Source organism: Lathamus discolor, chromosome 5 (assembly GCF_037157495.1).
Source record: "Lathamus discolor isolate bLatDis1 chromosome 5, bLatDis1.hap1, whole genome shotgun sequence".
Classification (NCBI taxonomy): Eukaryota; Metazoa; Chordata; class Aves; order Psittaciformes; family Psittacidae; genus Lathamus; species Lathamus discolor.
This window is the reverse complement of record NC_088888.1, coordinates 80,128,158-80,155,000: the sequence shown is the minus strand read 5'-3', so window position 1 is coordinate 80,155,000 and position 26,843 is coordinate 80,128,158. Positions and strand designations below refer to the sequence as shown.

At 38.4% G+C, this 26,843-nt stretch overlaps 1 protein-coding gene across 2 annotated transcripts in view; it reads left to right on the top strand.

Annotated features, from left to right (window-relative positions):
- KCNQ5 (potassium voltage-gated channel subfamily Q member 5) overlaps positions 1-26,843 on the top strand; it is a 277,823-nt gene that overhangs the window by 176,516 nt on the left and 74,464 nt on the right. For both annotated transcript variants that reach the window (XM_065681426.1, XM_065681424.1), the window contains exon 2: positions 16,542-16,632. In XM_065681426.1, coding sequence (XP_065537498.1) covers positions 16,542-16,632 — 91 coding nt within the window. The remainder of the gene's footprint in view (positions 1-16,541; positions 16,633-26,843) is intronic.

Genomic DNA, 26,843 nt, shown 5'->3' with positions numbered 1-26,843 from the left:
CTTGAAGATAATCACTGTTGGTTTGGGGTTTGTTGCTGTTATGCATTGTTACGTAAGAAGCAGCATAGTAATGATTTACTGAACTACTTTTTATGTATTTTTAGATGAACCTCTCTAATATTTTGTGCCAGTAATCCATATAGTTCATTATTACCAGTGCTATCCCACATAATACACTAGTTTCTTTCCTTTGGTTTTCAAGTCTCTCTTTGCAAGAAAATGGCCTGAAGACTTTCTGTGGTTTGATTTGTCAAAGGTTTTAAAGTGAAAAGTGAAGTTATTTTTTTCACAGCCCACACAAAGTCTCCGTAAACATAGTGCTATTCCCTGCACTCCACCTCCAGCTCAGCAGCGAGTGTCTCCTCACTGGGGGCTCCTCTCAGGGTGGCACTCAGGTCTGGCAAGTTATGACTATAGTCCCTCATCCACTGTTAATAACTTGGTCAGAAGCCTGCAAGATAGATAGAAAATTAATTAGAGAAAACATGGATTTGATGGCCTGAAATAGCTGGGGATTGTGTTGGCTCTTGATGTCATATCCAGGCCTGTGATACTCCATTCAAGACCATGCCACCTATATATGGAATGCTTTCCAGACACACTCAAGAAACCACAGCTTGCCTCTAAAAGGTTACTGTCTAAAGTCTGGTTCCTTTTCTGTGAGTTAATTTTGTAACATGCATTTTTTAGCAGTGGGAAGATATTTTAAGCTATACAGTTCATTTGAATCACTCTTCTTAGTGGTTGCAGTCTCTTAGTTTTAACCACTATCAGTAATACATCACTACTTACATTACACATTATTTGTTGTGTGATAAGTGAACACTCTTATTGTAGTCAGACCGTATTTTCTTTCATGATACTGCATTTTAAATCATCTAAATGGCTTTTGAGGCAAGAAGAATTAAACTGTTAGCATATTACTTGAGTTAGATTTTGAAGGACAACTTTAGAAAGTGCAAAATTTTAAGAACTTCTGAAAAATCTCATGAAGTACATATTTCCATCTTTTGCAGCTAAACACTTTTCCAAAATGTTCCCTTAGGGTCCTGGTGGTTTTGCAGCCATCACAACAGATAGCTGGTTCTTGGTTTCAGACCTGATTCTGCACCATGTCCATGTGCACATTTCTTTTGACTTCAAGGTTTTTCTTGCAGCATTGGGCCTCATTTGCAAACATACTTATTATTAAAAATACTTATTATTAGAAGTTTCTCAGAAGAGGCTGAAAGCTGTACTAAGAAAGTAGTTTACCTTCATCAACAAAGCTGATTAGTGCTGTGCTTTATTTATTGCTGCCTGTGATGTCATTCAAAGCACTGCAGTGGGGATGCTAATGGAAAAAGGAAGATGTGGAAATGCTGGCTGAAGCACTGAAGCATTGAAGCAGCATCTTCCTGAGATATTTCCTTGTTGAATATCAAAGTGTGTGATGCATAATCTTTTATTTCTTTTGGATTCATTTCTATTCATAGACTTTCAAGGAATGATAGTAGTGAGAAATAGCTCTTCTGCATTTTGGTAGTCCACTGATGTCATGTAACCTAATTGATACTCAGTATAAAACCCTGAGCTTTGCTTATTATGGTGCACAGCATTTCTGGAGTTCTAGCTTCATTGAAATTTTCATGCTTTGTCACAGTATTTATTGAAGACATTTTGTAATTTTTTTTTTACTTAAATTCACTTAGGTTGACAAAGATTTTCTTTGTTGGGGTAGTTATGATGGTACTCACTGTTCATCTATAACATAAAAAGTCATGTTGGGTATTGTATTGTAAATTGTATTCTGAAAAATCTCTAAGTCAGCAGGAGCTTTTGTGGACACTTGTGAGCTAGTTTCTATGCATGGTAATGGTAGTGGAGTAATTGTGCCAGGCTAGAGCACAAGTATGAGCTACTCAGCCTGTCTGGAAAGCTGGGTGAATAATGGGACAGCTTGCCTGAGCTAACCTATGCACTTTTTTGGCTGCACTTTGTCAGGACTCAAGCTAGCTCGTTTAAAGCTGACCTTGGCAGGCTGATGTACGCTACAGTCTGTGTCTTCACACCTTGAAGTACAGTAAAGGCCCATCTTTACTATGGCTTACTGCAATAAATACATGCTTCTCAAACCCCAGATTTGTTACAAAAATAAATATATATATATATACATTTCTTTATATATAAATAAAATACATATGGGGGGGAAGGGGCTGATTTCCACATTTCCTTTCAGGAAATCTTAACCTTATTAATATCAACAGTAAAAATTCATTCTAACAGGCATGGGATCATGGGATGTCACCCTAGAAATGTGTAATTCATGTTTCTGCATCTGTCTTCCTACAAGCGTAATGCATCTAGAAAATCTTCACATGAAACCTCTCTGTATCACTGTGGCAGTCAGGAAAGGATCTACTTATGTTAAGCTTCTTTCCTTACTAAACCAACGGGACTGAAAATGTGTTTTTATGCCCTTCTGCTTTATAAGGAAATGAACTTGGATAAATTTGCATGAGCTTAAAAGATTGACCATTTCTTCTGATACTTTAAAGATGAAAGAGACAAAAGAAACATAGTGTGATTCTGTCAGACAAATTAAAATCATATTGATTAGGGTATTTTCACAGTTAAATGTTGAAGGACGTGGTACAAATATGCTGGCTGTCTCTGTTACTGAAAACAGGGCAATTGCTTCAGTCAGAAGTGAACACATCCAGTTGTTGATTAGTTACAATACCAGAATTGATGGCTTGTTTATCCAAATGTTACAAATTCTCTGGTGTTCAGTTTTCCTTTTGCGGTAGCTGTTCCCTCTGCTATACAAATGTGGTTACCAAAATGTGGTAACGATATAACTGAGAAAGAGAGAGTCTTTGGTGATACTGATGCAAAATATGCAAACAACTTCAGCTAAACATAGCTTTACCATGGTTTTGTTATATAAATGTCAACTTGAAATTAAATGTTATGGAAACATTTCTTTTATCTTTATGGACTGTACCAGCTGCACAGTTTTCTCAAGTACAGTTTACATTTATGATGTTGTTTAAATCTATCACATACATTCAACGTGCACAAGAAGAATTTTTTAAAAGCAAGCTGTTTGCGTCTGTTCAGTAATTACCTATGGGCCAGCTTCAGTCTTCTCATATGCAAGGCAAGTTTGTTCTGACTCCAGGGAGACCAGGAGTCACTGAATCTGGTAGCAGCAGTTTGATTTTGCTAGAGACTAATGAGCTCAAGGATTCTTATGCATGTTGCAGGCCTCACACTGTATCATTATTTTACAAATCGTCGGCAAATTTCACAATATATAAACCATTAGACTTATTTTGTTTCCCTTGGGTATTTTGCAATGCCATTGCAAAGATTGCATTTTGGCCCTTATTTTTCTCCATGCTTCTGATTTGAGGCTTACCTAGAAAGTGGAATAATAAAATCATAATTTTAAAATAGAGTTGTATTGCCCTAACCAATTCCTCTTATCAGGCAGGATGCAAATATGTTTTAAAATAGCAGTGCCCTATACATAACATATAACATAACATATACATAACATATACATATGTTATTGTCCCTGTAGTGCAAAGTGTAAATATTAGGAACTATACATAGCATTAGAGCATTGGACTAGCTCAGACGCAAAGTGTAAGCTGTATCCAGTTAACAAATCTGGTGGTGAAGCTACAGACAGAGATTATTCCAGACACATCACCCCACTGTGAGTCACAAAAAATAGACACCAGCGTTCATTAACTCTGCCAGCCTGCTTGGCCTGACGTGGGCTGGGTTCAGTGGTCATTGGGTTAGAATTTGGAAGTTAGAGCTCACTTCTGTCTGCTTCTTCCCTATTCGTGAAGAAAGATTTAACCTGTACCCACTTATAGTAAGGATTTATAAAGGCAAGATGCAAACAGAGGAAATGAGCAAGAATGGTGATTAACTACGTCTCAGAATGCCACACAGAGGTGGCATCAGTACACTTTTTAAGGAGTAGGTTCAGGCAAACAAATTAAAAGATACATCTTCATAGAGCTTATACTTGAACTTTGCAAATTATTCACGGGTTGTGTATGCATACTAAAAATACACATGGACTCCAGAACTGTGGTGGGGCAACCTGATAGCAGCAGCGAGCCTGTCCACATCCACAGCCTGAGGTTTTGGGAAACCCCTGAGCCACAGCTTGCTGGTAAGCTACTGGCTTGCTACCTCTCTTGGCATCTGCCACCAGCCGCTGCTGCGAGGGCTGGGTATGTTTTGATCTGGTGCACTGTAATCATCCATCAGTGAATGGCAAAGCACTTCATTGCAAAGATTGTTCCATGACAAAGCAGACTTTCATGGACTTCCATTACTAATTTTATAATTTTTTTTTTAATTCTGAAAAATAAAACTATTTAAAGAAACTTCTAGATGCTTCATTTAGCTGTTAGCTGATACATACTGCACATCTGAATCTGTGCCTGGGCATCTAATTATTGGCTTGAGCCTCAAAAGTGCTCCACAGACAAACTACGACTCCTGAGTATGTCAGCCCCTCAAAACAGCTACTCAGGGTTTCTGTGTCTGAAAATACCAGTTAATAGCTAGAAAATCTTCAGTGCTGGGCAAAAGATAATAGTTTAGGTAATCAAGATATTATTAACATGTATTCTGTTTTCCTACTTCAGTGACCCAGGTTTGGTGGAATTTTTTATATTTTGAGTAATATAAAATAAAACCTTCTGACAAATTAAAAACAGTGTGAACAAATAAGACGAGGTATATCCAAAGTAAACCATGTCTCACTATAGTAAAAACAGCATTTCAGCTGAGTTTCAAGAAAAATAATAGGCAAAATAAAAAGAAAGACTGCACCAAGAATAGCAATGCAGATAAGGATACTACACAGAACGGCAAGACTATTTTAGGTTGAAAGGCCTTGATATCTAACCTCGCTGCTTCAATATTAGGTTTACAGGTTTTCAACAAAAAGATGCAGACTAAGTGAGGTTATTGGGGTATGGATAGCTGGAAGAGTTTAGCACCGGGAGGACAAGGATGCAGATCATCACCTCCATCCCAGACCATCAAGCCCACTTGTTCTTAATCTGGTATATTGAGTGATGCACTCAAAGAAAAAAAAAAGAGATGTGTGGTGATTATATTGTGAGGAGTAAAGTAATGTGAAGCTCAGTGCCTCACATCAGTGTTTCTGATGTAAGAATTGCAACTTGGTATGAAGAAAATACTGTAACTGTGCACAGTCAGGTGTTGCACCAGGCTGCCCAGAGAGGCTGTGGAGCCTCCTTCCCTGTAGATATTCACCACTTGACTGGACATGGCCCTAGACCATGATTTTTATGAATTCCCTTTGTAAAATAAGCCAGTGTAAGTTTAGTTGTATTAGAGATTTATGTGATTATTTTAACAGACAGTTTAAGTCCTCGCTATTTATTTGCCTGAGATTGTTGGAGCTCAGTGATGCTCTCAGCATACTGCAAAACCGTTTATTTCATACAGTTTTGTAGGAAGGTTTGACTAAATGGTCTTCTTACGTTGAAAATGTTTTCTGTTGCTTTGATATATTGGTTGATTGGGTTACTTTTTTATCTCTGTGCTCTCATGCGGCTGGATGGATACTGTTAAATGATTTTTCATTTAAATCAAGATGCCTAGTCCTGCTCGGCATTTATTCTTTAAATCTACATAAATAAATGCTTATAACAGGTTACAAAATATATGAAAAGAAAAAGGTTCAGCTAGCAGAACTTGTTTTTCAGAGATAAATATATACAACATTTTTGGCTCACCCTGCATCCACTCTTGCTTGTCAAGTTTCCTGAGCAATTAGGAGACAGGCAGACATGCATCTCTGCTGGAGGGAGAAAAACACCGCTCTCACTACAAGGAGGTGCAGTCAGCTGGTGTATCTCAACTCAGAATGATTCCTGGCTGTGTGAGTGCTCTGTTTGGGTCCCATGCATAACTTAAATCACCCCTAGCCTAGGAAGGATCAATTCTCAACTCTCATAAGGTTCTCATGTACACTTGATTTAATGTTTTACTTAACTTTTAAAAGAGACTGAGAATTTGCAAGAGCCCTTCAGTGCCTAACCAGTACTGATTTTTAATATGAAACATTATGAATTGTAGGAGGCCAAAATATATCTATATTTTGTAAGAGGCCAAAATTATTATTATATATTTTATATATTATTTTATATTTATATTATATAATTGTAGGAGGCCAAAACGTATCTATCCTATATCTATGCTCCATATTGTTAATAAAGGGAACCACACTACTTTCTCTCATGATGGAGTTGTCTGGACTGAGCACACTGAAGGGTGTAAGATGCTGTGGTGGGAGTCATAGATGGTACAACATAGAAATGTTCCCTTGGCACTTGCACAGCTAGCTATCATTCTTAGCTGACAACTAACTGTACCTCCTTGTAGTGAGAGAGGTGTTTTTCTCCTTCTACCAGAGATCCATGACTGCCTGTCCCCTAGCCGTGGGAAATTACAATCCTGTTCTCTAGGATGTACCATGAAACTACTGAAGGCTAGTACTTTGCACATTGAAGCTCCAGAAAACTGACTTCAACTGTGTGGTTAACAGAACGATCTCAGGCCTTCTTCTCCAGCCTTGACTCATGCAGTCAGTGTTTGGAAGTATATACTCTCAGTCACCTCTGATTAGGCTGTCCACATAAATCAGAGAATCGTAGGATGGTTTGGGTTGGAAGCAACCTTTTAAGACCACCTAGTCCAACTGCCCTGCTGTCGGCAGGGACATCTTCCGCTAGACCAGGTTGCTCAAGGGCCATCCAGCCTGAAGAGCACTTGAGTAAGTGCTACAGGATTGGCATCTGTGAAAGGAAACTGATGTGCTAAAGTGAAATTCATATAGCATTATCTCTGTGCTTGTAATATGTCTCAAAAATGCAAACTTGTTTAACACTAATTTCCAAGCAGGATGATTTTGGCAAAGAGTGCAAGCCACTGTAAGATAAAATGTTGGAAAGTAAAAGCACCTCCATGTGCTATTTCAAACAGACAAGCAGCAGCTTTAACGTGTTTAAGAAGCTCAAAGGGCAAGTTTTTCCCCTCATGGAAAATAAGTGATCACTTTGTGTATTTAACATTCTGCATAAGCATAATAGTTGTTCCAGAACCCCTGCAACTCGGTATTTAATAAAATAACTCATTATGGAAACAGAAATATTATTATTGCCAAAGCAATGCATAAGCATACCTTTTGCACACAGAAGCCAGACGTGAGCAGCAGCCGACTTCCTCACAAACATCGCAGGAGTGACAGATCCTGCTGTGAGCACACAAGATGCTGCCCTTCCATGATGCTGCATGCAGCCACTGCTGGAGTGCTTAGCAGTAGTTGTAGGGACTTCAGAATATCTTGTTTGATGCACAGAATAAATTACATAGCCCTCTTTCCAATTGCAGTGATTATGAGATAAAAGACCCTGAAAAATAGAGGAAAATGAGTCACAGCTTTGGGCTTTGATTGGAGAGGCTCAGATGGAATAAAGCCTCATTTTGAAAAGTGTTACTTCTTCCCTTAGGTCATTGTGAGAGCAGTTCTGTTCTCAAAGCAGTGTGTGATACAAAACCACAAGCTGTTTGTTGTACCCACCTCAGCAAGGCCTAGTGCTTGACAAAGTGTGTATCTGCTCTTTGCTTTTAGCCAGTAAGAACCTTAAAGCATGCAAGGAAATAGGTGAATACCCCACTTTCCCCCATTTTTGAGACTTTGTGCTGCTTTCATGTTGATATCATATGGATGAACATAGAACCCCATGGAGAAAGGTGATCAGTATTGCTATATATACATTAAATCCAGGAAATTCTCATTGTCATTTGAACCCTTTAAGACAGGATTCTTCTTTTGCAATCTCACATGCTTCTGCCATCAGGTCCTGGTCTGTTAGTACTGCTGCCTAACAACAAGAAAGGGCACTTCAGATTCCAGAAAGCACAGAACTTATTTAGATTAAGAAAGGCAAGACTAATAGTGTGGTATAAAACTGAACACCCTCTAACTAAAGTGCAGTGATTGGTCCTTAGAAGTAAGTTTAATACTAAGAGTGCGTTATGTTGGAAAAATATCCTGTGTTCCATTTATATCTTTGTTTACTACGGGGAGAAAACTGTAGGAAATTAACAGGGCTTTTTTGCTCTGGTGATATTTATGACTCATAATTCCCAACATAAGCCATACTTCTGCTGAAGACAACTGTAAGGTTTCAGTAAAGACTGAAATCCAGCTATTAGTTAATAGGATAAATTACTTCAGAGAAAGAAGATCTAGATCTTGGTACATTGAAAAAAACTTCTGAAAAGCTTTTTTTCTTGGTGCCATTATGCCATTATTCTGCCAAGTTTAATGAACCCCAGCATTTGTGGCTGCTTAGATTTCTATAGTCGCTGTGAGGGGTCCTGGGACTATAAGGTAGGCTGGACTTTTAAATACTGTGCTATGCTTACTATTTGTGGAAGTTCTGCCATGAACACATGATTTTGTTCAGGACAGACTTGCTCTTTCATCCTCATTCTCCTGACTGGAGTGTTTAAAAATATTATTCTATATTTCAGTATGTTAAAAAGGTAATAAATCATTCCAGTCTTAATCAATCTGCTGAATGAAAGCATCATAAAGTGAGCAGATTAACTGCTGTTTGTCATTTTTAATCATTTTGTACCATTCGTCCCATAGCTGTCACAGGCTGATATCGTGGTGTGCTACAATACACATCAAAACTCTGATGTTGCCACTGGAAGTACCTTTCTCCATTAAGAATAAAATAAAATAAAAAAGGATGGTTTATTGTCTTACCCAGTATTGTGGTAAAATGTGAGAATTAATGGCATTTAGCATTTCTTGGTTTTGTATCTTTTAAGCTGACGTGCTTGCTCAAGGAAGAATGATGCCTGCTCTATAGATCCCTTGAGAAATTTACCTTGATGTTTTACTTTTTGTCTATGATGGAATGGATTATCAAATGTGCATTTAATGACACTTTCATTGGTGTCCCATAGGTATCTGAGCTATTTCATTTGGTTGGTTTTTGTTACATCTCTTGTGATAGCCTTTTTCTTACTTTTTCAGTATAAGCCATATACAGTTACTTAGCAGACACCGCTAAAAATATGACTCCTTAAAAATATGACAGGAAAGGTCAATTTAGATTGACAGTACTCTTTTTTACACTGCGTACTTGAACTCTTCAATAAAAATGCATAAACATCACATAGGGGAATGGAAAATAAAATATTGTTTAAATAAAATTTATGCATCAGAGCCTGACAAAATTCAGCTTTCTGAGCAAGTTGCTTCACCAGCAGGTTCAGTTCTTGGAAAATTTCAGACATGAAATTCCATTCAAATTTGTATATTTCTGAAAAAGGTAACAATTATTTTAAAGAAAGAGTATATAAAAAGCTGGGTTTGCTGCAGTCTGGTTTTGGTTTGGGTTTTTTCTAATCTCAAAAATTGCTTTTAAAGTTTCCTATCCACTTTATTTTCACATTTTAAGACAATGAGGTCTTCATATTCCACCTCTCCATAGACGGGGTTGTGTTATTTCTGGGTAGAAGGCAGAGCGGTATCAAGCCCTTAACATGCTACATGCTTCCACTTGAAGAAAACCTTGAAATGCAAGTCATTTTAAGGAAAGTCTACAGGAGAAATTTATGAGCTTTTTCTATGGGAGAGCGCTTATTCTCCATGCGGCTTTTGTCAAACATTTTTAACAAATTGTAATAACCTTTGTCATATCTCATTTTTTTGCATAAACAAGTCACATTGAAACTATAAATGATGGAAAATTTAATCCACATGGCTTGCACTATCAAAACTGTTAAACTGTTTTCTTTTCCACCATGTCAGCAGTGCATTATCTGTTTTATAGGAATGTTGAAAAGATTACTTCTAAGGGAGATACCACAGGATCTGCATAAATGTCTTCCTCACTCCTGCACTAGCTATCGTTTTCACTTTCAGTTCTTCCTGAAGCTAGAAACTGCTTTGGTATTTGTCTTCCCATATCCTATCAGAGAAGATATTTCCACCCACCTCCAAGAACTGTCTGCTCAGAAACACTAGAAGTGCATCGAGGCTAACAAGAGCTGTCAGGTTTCTGCTGCCTTCCTGTCTTGAGCATGCACATCTGCTCTGGGGTGCGACATAGTACACCAGCTGTCAGTCCAACAGGATGTACAACCTTCTCCTCTATGGGAACTTAGTGCCTGGCAAACTGTGTGTATGTATAACAGTAACTCCTAGTTCAGATTGCGCTGTTTTTCTCTGACCCCATTAGCTCCATGGAACGCTGAAGTCTCCTTTTCTAACACACCGGAAGGGGGGAGGGTACTGACAGCATCTAGCCATGGCAGGGACTTTGTGTACTTATCAAGTATCTGTCTCTTCGCTTTCTGTGACAACTGTTCACCAAAACTAATAGTACCAATGAAAGTATAAGTGCCATGAATGACCACCTCTTTCCTTCCTTTCTTTATAGGGTTTTTACTGGGTATCCACTTATCTAAACCTATAATGGATCTATTGGTTCTAGACATCCAGTATAATCTTCAGCACATTTATTTATCTAATGCCTCACACTCATTTTATGCATTCAAGAATTTAAAAGTCATTTAAAGCTGGTACTTGGATACTCAGTTCAGCAAGATCCTGGTCGCTGTTAAGAAAACATGGGCACTGCTCCTGGCTGTGGAGGAAATTATTTCTGGAGGGGCTCTGATAGCTTCTTTGTAGACTTAGACCTTATTAATGCAAACAACTTTCTGTAAGTTTGCAAGAAACTTGCATTAGTTTTGACTTTTGACCAATGGGAAAAGTAATCTACTTTTCCATTGTAGCTAAGGTTAGCCGAAGCTTTCAAGCATTTTCTATCTTCCATACAAAATCCAGGATAATGGCACTGCCAACAGTTTGCAAACAGTTTTGGTCAAAAACCTGAATGTGCTTGCATTTATGGGGATTCAATCAGACCTCAAATAATACTGGAACATAACTCTGGTGGTCTAATCATTTAATTATGTCATTTTAACAATTGTATGCTTTTATTATTTACAGAAGAGGTCAAAAAACTCTTTTCAAATGTTTAACTTTTGATTATTTTAATTCTAGCTGTAAATAACATAGCTAAATGGCTTTTAAAGATCTTCCCTGAGTGTACTTTTTGTGCTTACAATATTCCCTGAGTAATGTTTTAACAATTGCTTTAAGCTGAACACCCTCTTCCATATGAACAGCCCTCAAATCACAAACTGTAATAAAATTCTGTTGAAAATTAAATAAATGGAGAATTGGTGGTTCCTAATTAGCCAGTAAGAAAAATTTATGAGAGGTGGATTGAATAAATATCAAAGCTTCTGAGTTATATTATCTTTCATAAATTGGCTTTTCTCCAATTAGTGTATACTTTCAGAAGCAGGGGAATAAGATGAAAGGATCTGCATCAAAACTGGTTACTGCCAAAACAAAATGGAAGTTGCTGCTTTTGATAAAATACAATGCTATGGCAGGGCTTGAATAATTTTATGGGAAGTTGCTGCCTAAGGCATATGTTTTACTGTCTGATACTGAATGCATGAGGAAAGACGATCTGTTTTTTCAGCCTGAACAAATATATGATCCAGACTGAACCACTAGAGGCCAAATATAATTGCTCTGTGTTTTGCTTTCTACTACTCACTACGTACAGCAGCATCCTCTTGTCTAGCATGTCATCATAACACACAGTTCAAATGATGGCATTGGAAAATACTTTTTCCTCTATTGAGGGTTATAAAATGACTATCCAGGGCTTAGTGTAACCCTCTGCACTTCATCTGTCACTGGAGAAATAGTTCATGATAGGAAACAACTTACACACTTTGACACAACAGGGTTTGAACCTTATTTATTTTTGCTGGACAGATCCTTGTTTAACATCTAGCCAGGTGAAAGGTGTTGCTGCTTCCTTCGTGCCTTCACTTCTAGCTGGGGAAAAAGAGAAGTGCTTGGTCTGAGTAAACAGTTTATATTATAGAAAGCGAATCCTGACTATTGGTTTACTTCAAAGGAAAGCGCAGCAGTGTAAATAAACTACAGAAAATATCCCAAAACACTTTTTTAATTTTGTTCCTACTATTGTGTTTTACAGCACCTAGAAGTATGCATCTAGTTTTGTAAGGCTAATAGGACTGGGTTTATGTCCCCCCCCCAAAGTGCTTACAGTCTAATTTTAGACATAATATGCTGAATGGCAGTAAAAAAAAGTGTTCAGTGTTGGGGGGAAGAATGAGGGATAAAGGAGCAAGAGTTGAATGTGTGAGTGGATAAATGCAAATATTTTTCTTTAATAATAATAATAATGACGATGCTTCATTCCTTTTAGAATTTCTGGGAAAACTGAGTATAAAAGGTTATAGAGGTTTGGAAAAATATCTTTCCAAGACTCTTCTTATGTGTGCTGTGAGGATTGTTTCTGCTTTTCATGGAAAATCTGCAGAATTATGTCTACCAGGTGCTAATCTAAAGTGCACCTGGCTTTCCTGAATATTTACCTTTATTTTGATTAATACACAGCTTAACTGTACTGATTCCCTCTCCTGACTCACTTTTCCCATCTATCGTGAGTTAACACTGTGCCCACAGTGATCTTCTAAATCACAGTTTGAAGAACTATGGAAAAACAAGTGGTGGATGAGTGGAGGATGGTTTTGCGACTGCAGGAGTGGGCTGGGACTTAAATGGTTTAGGTTTATTCCACACATAAAGACTTTCCATGTAGGCTTAGGCAAGTTCCTTACCTTTTCTATGCTGTGGTCTCCATCTATGGTATGGGAACAACAAACTTGCTTTTTTCCTGCTGTGTCTGTTTTCTGTATTTGTGCCGTAAGAGATCTCGTCCAAGTGAAAACTTGTACTGCGTGTTTGGGTAAGACCCAGTACAACTGGGCCTCCAATTTAGTTGGTAATACTGGAATACAACTAAACAAGAGCAATTTTTAATACCTAAACGCAAAGGAAGTACGAAAATACAATTTTAACTGATTCAGAACTAAAGAAATTCAGCAAAAGAAATTACATCCTTTTACCGTAAATTCTTAGTCACTTCTTAATTTTATTTTGCCCTCCATGCAAGCCTTAATGAGGAGAAACCACATTTATGCCCATGTCAGTAGGATGTAATTATAGGGGATTGTATCTGAAGACTGTAGCAGCTGAAACTACCAGTAATGTTCTGGGAGATTTTCCTATTTTAAAAAGAGGGGGGATGAAGGGAGCAAAATTACTCACAAGGTGGATTTTTGTCATTTGAATGAGTCTTTTGTGAAATCTTTAAGCGTATATATGCTGATCTTAATCTTTCCCTAGTCTAGAAGATAGACATGCAATGGTATGTGTCAGACACACCCTTTACCCTCCTGGATACTGTTTTTACTTACACTTCTCAGTAGAGCTTATAGGCAGGGTCCTACCAGATTTAATTTTCAGAGTAGAACTTCTCCCCGGCAGTGAAGTGATAGCGCTACAAAATGTGCCTCCAGTATCTTACTGTGTTGCACATCAGATTTTCTACTAGGAATTCTGAAGGAATGGACTTATATTTTTATCTAATGTACTGGATATATTACAGCACTACTATATTACAGTACTATGGAAAGTCCATATGTTACAATGGAAAGAGTAATTTTAGCTCCTTAATTGCTCACTTCATAGTCAGACCAGAGCCTTTTCCAGCCAAGTTCTGAAATTTCAGAGATTTCAGAGATTCAAACACAGATTTCACAGTGTGGTGACCTGACCCTGGCTGGATGCCAGGTGCCCACCAAAGCTGATGTATCACTCCCCTCCTCACCTGAGCAGTGGAGAGAAAACATAACAAAAGCTCGTAGGTTGAGATAAGGACATGGAGAGATCGCTCACCAATTGCCATCATGGGCAAAACAGACTTGATTTTGGAAAAATTGATTTAGTTTATTACCAGTCAACTCAGAGTAGGGTAATGAGAAAATAAACACAAATCTCAAAACACCATCACCCCATTGCTTCCTTTATCATGGGCTTAACTTTACTCCCAGTTTCTCTACCTCCTCCCTCACAGTGGCACAGGGGGACGGGAATTGTGATCAATTCATCACACATTGTCTCTGACACTTCTTCCTCCTCAGGGTAGGACTCCTCACACCTTCCTCTGCTCCAGTGTGGGTCCCTTCTAATGGGTGCAGTCCTGCAGGGACAGACTGTTCCAGAATTGGTCTCCCATGGGATCACAAGTCCTGCAGCAAACCTGCTCCATTGTGGGCTCCTCTCTCCATGAGGCCACAGGTGCTGCCAAAAACTTCAGCACAGGCTTCACATGGCATTACAGCCTCCTTTGGGCATCCCTCTGCCCCAGTATAGGGACCCGCCTTCCTTCTTCTTCCCCCAACTCCCCTCTCCTCTTTCCTATGCTATCCCAGAGGCACTACCACTGTCAGTGATGGGCTCAGCCTTGGGCAGCGGTGGTTACGACTTGGAGCTGGCTGGAATTGGGTCTACCAGACACTGGGGAAGCTTCCAGCAACTTCTCACAAAAGGCCACCCCTAGCACCCCCTGCTAGCAAAACCCTGCCACCCAAACCCAGTACACACAGCCTCCCTGGGCAACTTGTTCTGGTACTGAACTACATTCACACTGATTTTTTTCCCCTTATAGGTAGTCATAATTTTCTTCCCTGCAAAATGTGTCATCTCTGCCTTCTTCATAAACAGAATTAGATAGCTGAGGGCAACAGTCAGAGGTCTCACCATCCCTTTGTCCAAGCTGGACAAATGCAGATCTGCTGCTGTATTTCCTGAGCTGCAGCCCCAACCACCTCTGTGGCCCTCCACTGCACTTGCTTCAGTCTGTCCATCTCTCTCCCATGCTGGGAAGCCTCAAAATGGGTACAACACTCCAGATCTGGTCTTTCAGATGCCCAACAGTGGGAAATACTTCCCTCAACCTGCTTGATAAATTCTTGCTAGTACAGCTCAGAGTATTAGTGTACAAGAGCACACTGCTGAGATGTTCAACTTGGCTACCAGAAAAATACATACACTTCGTGATACTATTCTGAAAAGCTGCTTTCTTTGTCTTCAGAATTATTATGCTGGTTAAATGAAACATCATGTGGAAGAGCATGTGCACCTTCTATATAGATCAGTAATTTCTATGCTTTTCCCTTTGTCCTTGGAAGAGATTTGAGTCCTTTCTGTACCAGGAAAGAGCCATTTTCACTGTCTTAAAGATATGTATCTGCATTAATTACAGTACATATTCATGTTGTGTTAAGGCATCTGCTAATAAGAGTCCCAGCAAGTCAGACAAAAGCCAAAGGCCTGCCCTTTTTTGGTTGACTCATTGCCCAGCATGACTGACAAGCATTTCACTTGTCTTGTTCCAAGAAAGAAATTAGCAAAACATTGATAGAATCAATTACTACTGCTTGCAAAGTCTAGTACAAGAATTTAAAATACAGAACATGCACTGCCTTGCACTCCTCCAGTGTGCTGTCTGGCTGCTGCTTAGTCAATTCATGGTGTTATGGGTGAAATGTACTTCTTTTCTGATACAATTCATAGATGGTTTCACCAGTACAATTGTATTATTAATGGTGAAGCAGTACAATAAGAAAGGATATTTGTTATCATCCATATTGAAGGCCTCAAAGCTCTGCAGGCTTATGTCTGCAAATACCACATGTGCTGTATGCTATAAGGATCAGACATGGGATATGCAAGAATTTCTACAGTGATACTGAGTGTTTGCTCTTCCTTGCAAATAGATTTAGCAGCACATTGGTGATTTGCTTTGCCTGGGTGTATTTGTCAGTACACAAAACATGCAAGCTCATGCAAGCTCAAAACTGTGGTCATGTTTTCCCAACTGTAGTAGCATGACTTGTGTAAGACTTTCTTCATTCACTCCCCTATTTTAACTTCTTCAATGGATTGTATGGTATTAAATTTGTTCCCAGAATGGATCCTATTCATTTAGGGCAGTGATGCCACAAGTCAGCTACCTCTCAGATTCTGATAGTTTGTACATGAAGTCTGTTGCTCAGACAGATGGGCAGTTAGGTTCAGTATGTATCTTTATCTCTTCAGTAAGCTCAAACAACAGGATATTTGTGGTCAGTTGTGGAAGAAATGATTTTTCAGACTTGGGACAGGACTCTCCATTTGGTTAGCTTTCTTCAAAGCCACTAATTGTATCTGGACTGCATAAAGGATTGTCATACCAAAAGTAGTATCTGCGTATATTGGGTCATTTCTCCAAGAAAATCTCTTGTCTTGTGCATGTTTCCATTAATTCTACCAGTGCTGCTCAGAAGCATGTGGCTTTAGTAACAGGTTGTTCTAATGTCTTTAATGAACCAAGTAGTGGTTGAATTCCCTTCTATTAATGAAGACTGTTCATTGATAGCCTTCTACTAATGTCGGTGAAGTAGGATCAATATGGACACTGGGTCAGAGTTCTGAAAAATATTAATTATTAATATTCTTTCTTTTTCAGTTTTCTCCTTGTGTTTGGTTGCTTGATTTTGTCCGTGTTTTCTACTATTCCTGAACACACAAAACTTGCCTCTGGTTGTCTCTTCATTTTGGTAAGTGGAACTTCTAAATACAAGATAGTTTTACAGACACTTTTATATAGACTCAAATCCTCTCCCTCACCAAAGAAAATAGTATAATTCCTGAATTCTTTGAGAAATCAGAATTTTCATCAGAATGATGAAAAACTAATAAAATAGAGGATTCCACTCTCTTTTTCTTTAAAAGCAGTGTTAATGCTGTATTGCATCCCTTTCTTTGCTTGAGAATTGCTGTAGTTTATAACTGATAGTTTTTCTACTGCAGTTTGGCAGTGACTGAGCATGAAAGACCTTTGATACTGCTGCTGCCATTTATAAAGTCAGTATGTAGTAAGAGGCACTTAAAATAGGAAATAATTTTGGTATCTTAGATACCAAATCGTGCTAGCTATTGGTAGGTACTAACATTTTAGTGGCAGTTGCAGCAGTAGGATGTGGTAGTTTCAGTATTTCTTCATAACACATGGTTTTGTATTACGTTTATCTCTCCTTTTTCCCTCCTGAGGTAGATGTGAATGGATTTAATCCCTTAAAGTGCTTAACATTTTTCATGCGTTATATGGACGCCACTTTATTCATCTGTTTCTTGATGGGCCATTTAGTTCTGCAAGTGATGGCCTGAGGATAGGCAGTAGTGATCATTAAAATGTCACTATATACCCAGAGTTACCATGGTTATTTCAGTCCCAGGTATACAGCAGACTGTGGCTCGTTAGGTAGTGCCTGGGGTGAAGCAACTGTTGACAAATGCAAACATTTTAATTATCATCACCATCTATATCCAAAAGCTCTGGTCTTCAGGACAGCTCCCTGATCAATTATGGCACGAGCAGGCCAATAAGTGTAATTATGGTTTATGCTATATCTCTACAGCACAGTGTGCCACTGAATCAAAATACCTGAACTAGCTGGCTAGGTGCAGATGTGTGATATTTTGCTCCATCTGATGATTTTGTAGCAGGGCTAGTTAGGGAGAGCTGTGCTAAATGTGGTATTTTGCTTCTCTAGCCATCCTAGTGTTTTTTCTTTTTCTGGAGAAAAGATCAGGTGGCATTAAACCAGTTAAAAGTGATCAGATTTAATCCTACACTGATATCTAGTCCCATTGTTTATATATCTGAACAACAGTTTGCAAGTGGAAGTTTGTTTGAATGTTCTGCAACTAGCTAAAATATTGCAATTACTATACTAATTGCTAAGATTTTCTGGTATAGAAAACAGGAAAATTTTATTAGTCTGAAAGTACCCTCTTTCTAATAGCAGGTGCTTTTGTGACAAGTAATCTGTTTCCCTGTATACTTATGCTAATTGGTTTTAGGAGCACCATTTGTTCTCCCATAATATATGTATTTCCCATGAGCCACATATTCGCTGATTGTGTTGGTATGCTTACCACTGTTGATTCCTCAGCCGGCTGATAAACACATTCCCTGTGCTTTGCCATGGCTCTCCCAGGAGCCTGAATGTGAAGGAGCTCTACTGAGTCCTGGGTTTGCTCCCACTGTTGGGCAGAGGTGCGCTCTGCTAGCTGATACACCAGTCCTTGTTGAGATGTCCATCAGTGAAGCAGAGTTGCTTGGGAAACTGTGGTGCTTTCTGTTGCTGCAGCTTCAAAGATGGACTTTTTCCATCTGAAGAGTTCTGACTGTACATCCTGTGCCATCTTCTGAACACAGAAATAGCCTTGAGAAGGAAGAGGATGGATGGTTAATTTTGAACTATCAATACTAGCCTGGTCTAACATTTCTATGCTATAGCCTAATGTGTTCAGCAAACCCTTGGCAGGAATAAATATGTGATGACGAATTTTACGGCTCCTGCTGTGGGTCTCTAATGGAGAAAAATATAAACACAGCAAAGTATGAAGTTCCAGAAGCAGGCTAAAGCTGACTGGTTTATTCCAGTTTGCTGATGCATGATTTGCTCCTCTGCATACTGAATCATTAGCTGATACTAGCAATGTTATCAAAGCAGTCTTTTGCAACCACAAACCAAGAAAAAAATACATTTCTATGTTAACTCAGGAGCAGTTATTTTGGCTGTGCCAATACATAACTGCAGTCACTGGAGTTTGCGCAACCTTTTCCTTGCAGTGATTCACACAGCTCTTACAAATGTGTCATTTAATAAAAAAAAAGGTTGTATTAACTATCAGAGACCTGTTTTAATACTGTTTTGCTTCATGCCTGAAATGGAAGGTATATGTTTATTTGCTAATGAAGTACCATGCAAATATGCCAATCCATAATGCTGCCTGCTGGGTTTCTGTTAACTGTTTGCTTTGCAGATTTATTCCAGATGGTTCCCCCCTACAGCCATGTTAATTGGCTAAAAGCTAATGTCATGTTCCTTCAGCTTAATACCTGAGCTTCTGCCTGTGCTGGTACCTGTGGCTTTTGACATATTGCATCTATTCACAGCTACACAGGGAGGTTAAAGAGAGACGTGTAGATGAAATGAGCAAACCTTTCCCTTCTTCTCAGAAAGGCCAGAGGAGTGGAGATTACTGTTCTGCGATCAGTCAATTCCATTTATCTCCCCCAACCTTGCCTTAAAAGGGAGCAGAAAACATCTAACCACTGCATCCTGAATACTCTCTCAGAAACATACAGCAGTGTGTGATAGCTCAAAGTAAGTAATTGCTTAGGAAAACAGTATTAGCTGAGGGTTTCTGAGCTTCAGCAGAGGTTAATCGACTCATCTGGACTGCAGAAACGCCTGAGCTCTACTCCTACAGGCAACACGAACCTGCCCTGCTGTGTTGTGCCGTACACAGCCAGGGCTTCAGTTCTGGCATTCGCACAAGTACTACTGTGTTCCTAGGCATCTTCCCCTTATCAGGGGGCCTGTCAAGGGAAACACATTTAGTATTTGATTTTTATGCTTAAAATTAAAGTCCTGCAGATAAGTTAAGTGCATGTTACATGCAGTAATGTTGGATTGTTAAAACAGTAATTAACTTGGTTAGATCTATGTCCAGAAATAATAAGCCTAACCAGGGGGAGAGCATCAGATAAAACTCCTTATACCTACAGTGATAATTATGTTTTAGCCTCCTTTGTGCACATAGCTTCTGGCACCAGAGTTGTAGCAGTGATATATCCCAGACAGACAGCAGAATAAAATCTACTTCAACATCAAAAAAACCACAAGCAGCTTAAGAATCCAACTAACACAGCAAGAAAATAATCTTTGGTGTATTGCTGATCTCCTACAAATACATTTGCTGGCACTTTATCAAATAATAAACACAAGGGAAGTAAAACTTGGGCTGAGAAGGCAAAATCAAATCTTTTGGGGAAGATAGCCAAGAAGGAATATATGTGGAACTGGAGGTCATTCACTCTCATGACCAAACCCTCTGTATTTTAAGCTCATTTTCAACTAAAGCTATGTGAATAACCAGTTCACTTCCGTTTGTTTGCTGTCAATTCAAGAAAATAAATGAAATCATTTGAGTTGACCCACAAAGATTTGGCAAATCGAGAAGTCCAAAAAAAGTTTTGGATCACATTAAATGCTTCATTTGACCTGGCATAAAATGTTATTTGAGTATTTGAGCATTCTAGAATTTTTGGCTTAAAAAAGTAAAATTGAGTTTGTAGGAAAGCAATGTCATTATTATTTGAAGTGACAAAACATTCCATTTTTTCCATAATTTTAATATTTAATCAAGGTGGAAAAATTGCAGAACTCGTGAATTTCTACAGGACTGGTTTTGTCAGATATGTTTTGTGTTTTTCTCTGAAAAAAGAAGCTGCACCCAATTCTGTAGGATAAGGGCCTCTGAAAATGTACTCTAGGAACACATTCTTCAGGCAGAAATAGCTCCCAAAGACATAAAAGCAGAAAGAGCGCAGTCGATGAAGCTAGCTTCTACATGTACCATGGTCACTTACATGAATTCAAAAGGAAAGTCTAGTAAGTGCTTCTAGCAATTAAGATCTTCCTAAGATTTTTCTGTTTTAACATTTTCCCATAAAAGAAACATAGAAAGAGAATGAACATTGATTAAAAAACATAGGATATAGCTGCCTCATAGCAGGCAAGCGCATAGTCAATTTGTCTCTGCTCTAGGGGAGTGAATCCATGCACAGCTATGTAATCATACAAATCTGCTACAAAGTTTTAATGCTGGGCAGAGTGGATTTTAAAAAAGGAGATGGGTAGAGCTCAGTTCAGAAAAGCAGCGTTTTTTCAGTTTAGATTTCTTGTCCCAGAACTTGAATCCCCTTGCAACACTTGGATAAAAGACCACCAGACCTAAGCAGAGAACTGGATGGGTGGCTTTCCAGGACCAGATAACAAGGAAAAACTGAATGATCTTGAGAGATTTCAATTATAGATACATTTCTAACAATGCACTTTCATTGACTCCTCTCGAGAGAAACAGATAAACTGATCCCTGAGCCAAAAAATCTGTGACTTTCAAGTTTGCTAGAGCTTGTCAAAACTCAGGATTAGTATTTTTAAGGAAATACTAGTTTACAGTGTTTCTTTCCTCCAAAATCAAAGGATGGCTTTGAAATTTCAAAATTTCTGCATAGAAATCTCTGAAAAATTATTTCTGTTAGACGTGCAACACTGATGTTATCAAAGACAGAATAAGAGAGGGAAATGTAATGTTGATAAGGTCAAAGCCTTCATGTTTTCAGTCTTGTCTGGATTCACATACACTAATATTATAACAAGGTAATAACATGAGCATAGAACAATTGAAGCATGTCATAATAAACTACCTGTTAGCTTTGAAAGAAAATGTTTTTACCTTATTAAAATAAATAATTTCATGCCTTCACTGATTAAATTTATACTCTCCTATTCTGTATGCTGATTTAATCAAATCAGAGCTGACTGTTATTATAAAAATTTGGACCACATCTTCTCACAACTGCTTGAGAATCTGTGTGCAAACAGAGCAGACTTTCCATTAGAAATGTAAGGACTGGTTGCACTTTTCTGAAACCTAAAGTTATTAGGAGGAAGCCTGACAGAAAGCAAAGATGTAAATGAAAAGGTGAAGTTATTTAAAAACGTATCAGTAGATGTCCCCAAAGCTTTAATTCTTCTGTCAGAAGGCAGCGTTGGCACTCCCAACCAACCAACCAAGCTCTTAAACAAATAAGCACACACTGTAGCTATGGAGAGAGATGAAACTAGCAATAAAAATTGTTTCATAAGAAAGGAACATGGCACCACACATAAAACTGTAAAGATATCTATATATTGTCAATAGTGCTGAGGATGATAAAATACACTTCAAACACATCAGAGAATAAAAACATCTCAATACTGGTATAAGCCTATTATTGATATGGTTCTGGGTTTGATTACATTGTTTCTTCTGCATTAAGCAGAAATAACCTTTGTAAAGGGAAGAATCACACATTGAATGGAATCATCTTTTTCTTGTAATTAAAAATCGTGATACGTTATTATTCTACTGGGAAAGCTTAAATGGGTTTGATGAGTAAAACGGTGTTACTATATGTGATCTGCAATCAGAACAAGGATGAGGCTCATAAGTGAATCACTTAAAGATAACTATGCATGGTTGCCTCAAATGCTACAGCATTTAACAGCAAATGCAGTGGAAGGTAAGATACAGTTTCACAGTCTCTGCCGCAACATTTCCCAGGCAGGCAGAACTACAAACCTGTCCACGTTATTTGGAAAAGAGACTTTTAGCCAGCCAGTCAAGGGGCCACTTTCTCCAGAAGAACACAGAATTTGTAGGAGGATTTTGAGATTAAGAATGGGAAAATGGGGAGGATTAGATGCTAGTGATGGAGTGTCAGGGTTCAGATTAATGTGCGTATAATTCTTTGAGGAGGGAAAAGCATGTCTCATTTTAGGCTAATTAACACATTGTGCTAAAGAACCAAAACATCTGTCCTTGACCTTCTTCAAGGACAAATGAGCAACACTCCTTGCATAGCAACTGCTGTTCCATGACATGTCTTCCTTCTTGTTTTATCAGTTTAAGTGAAAAAAGGTAGCATGGGAAATCACTTCCAAGTCATAAGTGTAACATTTTCCATAGACGTAGATTTGTAATAATTTATGCTAGACTGTGTAGAATTGAATTTTATTGCCAGAGTTTGGTAAGGATCCAAACTTGTTATATGGAGAGCAAGAACTACCTCCTTGAAACAGGCTACAAACAGTTTAGATAGCAACAGTAAAAATGGATAGATATCAAACTCTCTATCAGAAATTCAGACCTGATCCTTGTTAGGGAAATACCAATTTGCCAAATGGAAATACAGAATATGTCTCCAGAGGAAACCCAAAGTACATGGTTATAAATAATATATAAGGAAAAGGCTACAAAACACTAAATATCTGGAGAAAAAGAATGCTGAAAAAGGCAGAACATCAGTGGTAAGAAAGCTGTTTGGAAACCTAGAGAAAACCCACCGTCTGAATAACATACAGAAACCTTAGACTACTCAGTTGCTTTGCAGAGATGTGAAGACATAGCTTGCTACCGTTAAAATGTGAACTTCCCTCAAGTGGGAGAAGATATCTGTTCACAAGATTCAGTTTAAAAACTGTGAAGTCAAGCAAATAAGTATCAAAATACAGGCAAACATAAAAAATACCTGTAAGGATCTAGAACAGACATACCTATAGCACAAAAATCCAGGGAATTTAAAGCATAGGTGATGGTAAATGCACAGACACACACACTGGAACAAAGTCCAGTCCTGAGGACCATGAACTATTGGTGAGCTACAAAGATGAATTAGCAAAATAAGTACTGGCTGTTTTAAACTTGTAAGCTTCCACAGAGTGCCTAAGGAAAGGGTGTATGTCATGGGCAGGATAATAATGTTACATCTGAACCAGACAGGAATTGGCTGATTGTAACATATGAAGATAGGGTCACAGGAAATGAATGTCTAACAAAGATATATGTATGTTTTTGAGAGGATGTGGAAGGGGTTTGTTCTTTTCTTTTTCGAAGAGTCCAAAATTCCATAAGCCTTGGAAAAAAAAAAGATAATAGGAAAAGCTGCAAAATTCTCAGCAAATGGCATAATTTGTAAAACACAAGTCTTGGTAAACTGGCTCTCAAAGTCTAGTTATTGGATTGAACAGAGGGAACCAAGTCAACTTTTTCACTGTACCTAAGGAACTGAATAAAAATATTGTAACGAAAGAATTCAAGATTTCAACTGTTCAAGTAACAGCCATGTTTGGTGAGGTGACAGAAGTTAGCATCTTTAAGAAACTAAATGCATAAGGAGAATTTTGGGTGATGGGGCAATGTGCCTGCCCAGTCCACTTAGCCCGAAGTTACCAATTGTCAGAAAACATTTTCTTAAAATTGTTTTCTGGAAATATTAATGGATTTTGCAAACCGGGAAACTGCAAGTAGAAATAGCTAAAAAGAACACAGGAAATATCATTTGCAGAGTCTCTAGGATTTAACAGCTCCAAACATGCTAAGACCAAAGAATAAGAGAATGAATTTCCTATCCCACTCTGCTATACAGCATGTCAAATGTTATCAGTTAGTTCACATAACGTGTGATCGACCGTAACAATTAGCCTAAAGCCCTTGCATCGATATAATATCAACATGGATGCCAGAACATAAAAGGATTCAGAGTCTGCTCTGGCTCTGACACCCGTTCTTTTGGACACAGCAAACGATACCAGATTTTTCACAAACATTTCAAAAGGAAGACTGGGGAGCCGTGTTGCTACAGAGGCATGTGCTTGAACGTCTGCCTGTAGCATTTGACATCAGAAATGTGACTACAGCAGAAAAAAATGCGTGAAGAAATCACAAAGGAAATGCAAAGGCCTGGGTACAGCTGTACAGAGCTTCATTGTTTTCAATATGTGGATAATTTTAAAGCCAAAATGAGACCGTTTACTGCTGATATCTCTCTACAGAGAAAGAAAACATGAATGAATACAAAGCAGGATACAAAAATGTTTGTAAAGCAGAAAATTATTCTATAGCGTGAGTTTAATGGCTATCAAACCCTTTCAGAAATTCTCTCAGAAAGGTGGTTGTACCTGACACATAAATAAAAGATATGGTACAAAACTGAGAGTGCAAATGCCTGGAAAACACCATATTTAAGGGTGATGCTGTGTCTGCAGAAGAGCAGGATAGACATGTTGGGTGGCAAAGTTATTGTTTCCCATTGCTATTTTCTCAATTTGAAACAGGCTTTTCAGTGGTGACCAGGGTATTCCTAGAATAACTGTCCATCAAAAGCCAAAAGGAGTCTGGGGATGTGTTTTCCCACACATGCACTGACACAATAATCGCAGTGACCATGACGGCCAAAGGCTGGGATCACAGCTGCCCAGTGCGCCTGTGTGGGACTTGATCCTGTGGCTCTGGCAGATCCTCAGCAGTTGGTCCATGGTGGTGGTATGAAGTGGTGGTGTGAAATAGGCTGATCTGGAGAGGCAGAACAGTGTCTGTCATTCCCTTGTGGTTGCTGAGGAAGGTTAGCACAGTTTCAGTGCTAAGAATCATATACTGGGTCTGGTATGGTAAATACTGAATATTAACTCTATGAGAGGTGATGAAAAACATAATTAAATGGCAGCTAAATAATTAATTCTGGTGCCTACTTGCAGTATCTGGTTCAAAATTGTTTTTACTTGACAAAGATTCTGTTTTTTTTTCTTGTAAGTGAATAAAGAAGCATGATTGATAGGTGCCATTTCAAGTAATAAAAAGAAAAAGCTTAAAGGGAGTTGGATAGCAGAAGTCCAATATAACTGTGGCTAATTAAAACTAAGCATATCACTGGGATTTTAATATTATATCAGTAGACTTGTAGCTGCACATTAGATTAAAAGGCACAGAACTGATTTCTCAATAATCCTCTATTAACGTAGAATCAGCATGGGAAATCTTAATCATAATTTGGAAAGCAAGCATAGTAAAAGTATCACATTCATTATAAAACTGATAAATGATAAAATGGTGCATAAATTTCATTTCGTGCTTCTTGTGTATTGCACTGGGAGCTGAAGTCTCTGGTTGTGATTTATATGCCTCTAATAGAGTGTATTCTGGGATATGTTTTCAGATTTATGGCTGCCTCTATCGCTGCTAAACTGCAGTTGGAAAGAATTAAAACATTAGCTCCTTAAGTGTATGCATGCATGCGTAGATATGCTTCTTAGCTTTGTAGATCAAAGATCTCCCCTTCTAATGTTGAACCAAGAATCATACAAATGCATTCAAATTATACTATTATTTTCAACTATAGAGAATGCATATATCCATATCTGATTGTTTTAAACTGGCCAGTGTAACAGAAACATCCCTAGTCCTACACCAGCCTCTGCATCATAACTACTTAAAGCTCAAACTTTCCTCAGGTTTCTTTGAGACAAGACTAGTGGTGTGCTTTCCCTGACATCCTGATAGTGTCTGTTTAAAGCGTAGAGCTGAACTCTGGTGCTCAGTACTTTGAATCAGTAGAGGATTTTTTTTTCCTTGAGAGAGAGATGCAGAAGCTGAGATGTTCTGTTATTGCTTCAACTGAATGAGAAAACAATCTCATCCTTTTTGACAACGGGCAATAAAGCATTGCCATTTGAATGGTATCAACCATTCATGTGAGATTTTAGCAGCAGGTTACATTCTTAAACCAGTCAGCTGTAAATTACAGAATGAGAAAATATTTATTCTCCCTCTTTTCCATCTGATTTGAACACTCTGGATTTCCCTGATTATGAGTTTTAGGGAAGAGGGGACACTTCCTGAGCTGTATCAGATGACATTGCTCCTCCTGTTGCTGCTTTTGTGCTGGTGTACTGAGGCTGTGCTACTTTACACCAGATGAGCATCTGCAGTGCAGCTACACTGCAGAGATGTATTCAGTAGGGAAACACTTGTGGCCTTATTAAAGCTTATTTCAGGGAATTAATTTGATTTGTTCTAGTCCATTTCCCAGGCTTCTGACAATGCCACTTGCAGACACAGTTCTCCTGTGAGCTCAAGGCAGGCAGCTCCTCACATCAGTCTGCAGCTTCTATTGGTCTACTTCATTAGCCATTAGAATACTTAACAACACAATTTACATGCAAGAAATATAATTAAAATAGCATTGTCTTGTGGGTGGATTTCTTACATCCAAACTCATTTACACACTGAAAAATAACCAGGAGCATTGTAGAACAGCACAGAGTGCTCAACTTGGGTCATTTTCTTATCTCAAAAAAAGGCTCTAATTCCC